The sequence below is a fragment of the Etheostoma spectabile genome, chromosome 5 (assembly GCF_008692095.1).
Source record: "Etheostoma spectabile isolate EspeVRDwgs_2016 chromosome 5, UIUC_Espe_1.0, whole genome shotgun sequence".
Taxonomy (NCBI): domain Eukaryota; kingdom Metazoa; phylum Chordata; class Actinopteri; order Perciformes; family Percidae; genus Etheostoma; species Etheostoma spectabile.
This window is the reverse complement of record NC_045737.1, coordinates 20,928,009-20,931,871: the sequence shown is the minus strand read 5'-3', so window position 1 is coordinate 20,931,871 and position 3,863 is coordinate 20,928,009. Positions and strand designations below refer to the sequence as shown.

General features: G+C 40.0%; 1 protein-coding gene across 1 annotated transcript in view; it reads left to right on the top strand.

Annotated features, from left to right (window-relative positions):
• Positions 1-401, top strand: part of cdc45 (CDC45 cell division cycle 45 homolog (S. cerevisiae)) — a gene marked incomplete at its 3' end in the record, with an annotated part of 6,333 nt that extends 5,932 nt beyond the window's left edge. Inside the window, 1 exon segment of the mRNA XM_032515975.1 lies at positions 17-401. Coding sequence (XP_032371866.1) covers positions 17-81 — 65 coding nt within the window.
• Positions 402-3,863: the final 3,462 nt, after the last annotated feature.

Sequence of the window (3,863 nt, the reverse complement as noted above, 5' to 3'; positions counted from 1 at the left end):
TTTTGTGTCTCTTCAGTAATTGAACTGAAGACAGATGACAGGAGCAAGTTTCTGGATGCACTCATCACCCTCCTGTCGTGAGAGGGATTGGAGCATGACTTTTGGGTCTTGAACAGTGTAAGTGCTGCTACTGTTCACATCCTAATGTCAGACATGTACAGTGTCACCAGTACAATAACTTGATCCATGATTTTAACTTCTGTTTTTTTTTTTTTATCGAGTTTGTGTGTTTATTGTACAGTCTTTCTGTAAATGTGTGTATGTCTTAGTTTTGCTTTTAAATTCTTAAAACATTTGTCCTTTATTCATGTCTGTAAGTGGTTCATCACATTTTTATATTTTAAACAAATTTAATAAATCTTAGTAAATTTCTTAAATGCTTTGTTTGCCTCTTTGTCTTGCATAAAAAAGACTTTACCTTTTGCTCTTTATATTCATATTGTTAGCAGGTACTTTTGTTTTTAGACACGCCTTCTATATATTTTCATGCTGCCAAGTCTCCAAAGGAGAGATCCCCTGTTCCATATGGATGACCTGTTTTTGTTTTCAAGCTAACTGAGATAAGAACAAATAAGTACTGAAGCATATTTCCTCAACATTTAGAGGTTGCACTAAAGTTTTTCTCTGCCGATACCGATTTTGATACCTCACCCAGGGTATCTGCCTATACCAGGAAATATCTAATATAAGTTGTCTGTTTCCCAAATGAAAAACCTGTATCTTATACTGTGGAATAAATATTATACAACATAACAGAATAATAGAAATGTCATGTTGTAATGATATTGACAAAGAGATCCAGTGTGTCTAATCGGTGCACCCACTCTAGCGCCACCACTTTGAGATTTCAGTTACTTAACTCTGTTAGGATCTAAAATGTTTTTCAGTCCTACTGTAGAAGGTGTCAGTGTGTTAAACCAGTAGCTCTAAACCTGTATACCTTAAAGCATATACAGGTGCACACTGGTAACTCAACTGGTTGAGCGTGCACCCGATCTACCAAGGCAGTGGACCTTGTTTGATTATGACCTGCGGCCCTTTGCTGCATGTCACGCCCCCTCTCTCCCCCTTTCCCGTCTACAGCTGTCCTGTCAATTAAAGGCCAAAAAAGCCCCAAAAAATAATCTATATAACAAAAAAACATAGAAACACCTGTTTGCATTGCTGAAGAACCACCGTTGTTGGTTTGTTGGCTAAAAGACCACAAGGACCTAATCTGTTTAAAGGGGAAGTTGAACTTTCTCTCGTGTCACTTAACAAAGATCTGGCAGAGTGTTGGCTGTTGGCAGTCACAGCCGGTGGTGGCAGAGAGTGATCCAAACTGATTACAGTCTTTTCATGTTGATCCAATCTTTTGTTTTGCTAACGCACAACTTGTGGTTCCACAGAAAGTACAATCAGTCTCATTGTATTTGTGAGACTTCTAGTAAAAGTATTTTAGATGTAATGAACTTAATTTCTCCTGAGCTCAGCCCGCTCATGTGGGGCAAAGGTGAGGGCTGTGGCCTTGGCCCGCATTGGAGAATGTAGGCCAGGCCTCCTGGTGTTGATTTAATACCGGCCCATAGAGTGACTGGAAAGGTGGAGCCTGAGCTGCTCTCTGCGGGGTGATTAAGATGCTTATCACTCTTGGCTCAGGATGCGATTGTGACCTCCACAGTGGAGGGTGTTTTTGGTTTTGCAGGAAAGTCCGGACTGAGTGGCAGCAGTGGGACTGAAACATGCTATCTACTTCGAGCTGCAGCAAGGGGATGTTACTGCAAATGGTTTTATTGTCACCAGTTGAGGTTGTGCATCATCATCATCATCATCACTTAATTGTGTATGAATGTGTACATCCTGCTGTTTTCCCTGTGTCAACTGTTTGAGAACTATTTACATTCATAATGATATTGTTTATAGTCACAGCAGAGTGATGTTATCCAGGAGAAATAATGTCCCAAACTTTGTGAGAAAGGAAGACACATTTATACCATTAACAGGGTGGAGAGACTGGTTAGTTTAGAACATAATTATCATGAATTGCTGATAAATGCCTTTTCAGCGGCCTCTCTGTTTTTCACTTATCTCATTTTAGCTCCTCGTTTTTTGTTTGTTTCTGGTGTGCAAGTTTTTAACATTTAACCTTAATTTTTTTCACAAATCATAAGATATAGCTGCAGACTTATTTCAATGAGGATTGGTAATTAGTGGCATGAGTTTCTTATTTAGAAAGTTCTGATATCTGTATCATGATTGATCATAACAATTTGTGCTATGGGTTAATATTGCAAAACCCGCATCTTTTCCACATGCGTTGACAGATAATGTTGTGAATAAAGAAATCACACGAGCTAAACAGTAAGTCACTATGAACTGACATTACTTCTATTAGTCTACAATTTTAGTAAAATATCAAGCTATCAATGATGTTTTCTTAAACTATGCTAACACATGTGAAAGTAATTTATTCAATGTATTAATCTTTTCCAACTGCAATGCATTGTGGGAGATACACACCTCTGGAAAGACGGTCGTTCACTCGCCCCATGTTGAACAACTAATCAAACACACCCTTAGTTTAGTTTTTCTCAGTGTCCCAATGCGTTTTTTCAAGTCTTCTCCTGTTGGCTGTTGAGGACCGGATCAAGCCTTAACAGCTGTTGTTTTAAGTCACCTGACACCTGGTGGATGAGCAGAGACGGTGGTAGCGTCAGTTGGTCTATTGATACCCCAGTGAGGAGATCCACCTGTTCAGCCCTTCATTTGGCCTTCTCCCTTCAGCTGTCAATCACTTTGCTCTCCATCCCCCCCCTCTTGCACCACTGCTGAAGTGGAGCCACGGCTCTTTCCGCCACTCTGCATCTGAGGAATGTGGCATGCAACAGACCCAACACACACATGCACACTCACTGAAGTAAACATACCCCCCCAAAGGCAGGATCATACAGCCGATGTGTAGATGTGCAGACCAGTATTTTTGAAGGCCTCACACTCAAACAGTGATGTTGCCTTTTACTCCTTAAGTGTGAGCTGCCGAGTGGAGCTGAGCAATGATGTGGTGTTGGGGGTTGCTGATACAATATGTTCTGGCTTTATAATGCAGTATGTAACCATATTTCAATCAGGAGAGACTTTGATGAAAGGTGAAACAATAAATAAATGTATTCATCACATCACAAAATACTGAAATGTAAATAGTCTTTAGCGGTTAGACTCCACCGCTATGAAAATCATTTAATAAGGGATAGAGAAGCATGAACACCCAGAATCAGCTGATCAGTTTAGGAAAGAGAGAGCTGAATGAAAGCTTAGAAGTTTTCCTGAAAGAATTTACGCTGAGCTGCATAACTACCTGTACTTAAAGGTCCAGTGTGTAGATATTTCTCCCGCAGATCTAAGTACGTATTACAGCTACGGTAGCCTTCACGCTTCAAAATGCCGGTGTTTTGCTATTTTCAATATCCTTTTTCTGAGCAAAGAAGAAGACTCCTGTTTCTGAAATTTGGATTTTGAATATATGTTTCCTTGTTGAAACTTGCTAGGGTTGGGAAGCAACGATGCAGATTAGCAGCGCCTGTGAGTTTTATCTTGTGACAGTGAAAATGCGAAAGGCGGAGCAGTATATCCTGTATGCCGCTTACCGGCTAACGTATTTCAAGATGATGCATGAATATGGAGTGTCTACCCCAGTTCATGCTAATGGAAATGTAGCCAATGGGCATACTTGGAATTGATGGTGGTGGTTAATATTCATTTAAAAAGGACAAGTTTGTGAACGGGCAATACATGAATAATGAAAATGAACAATTAAACATGTTACACATTGGACTTTTAAAGGAGAATTCCGGTCAATTCCAACACGTAGCTCTGTCGTTTGTAAA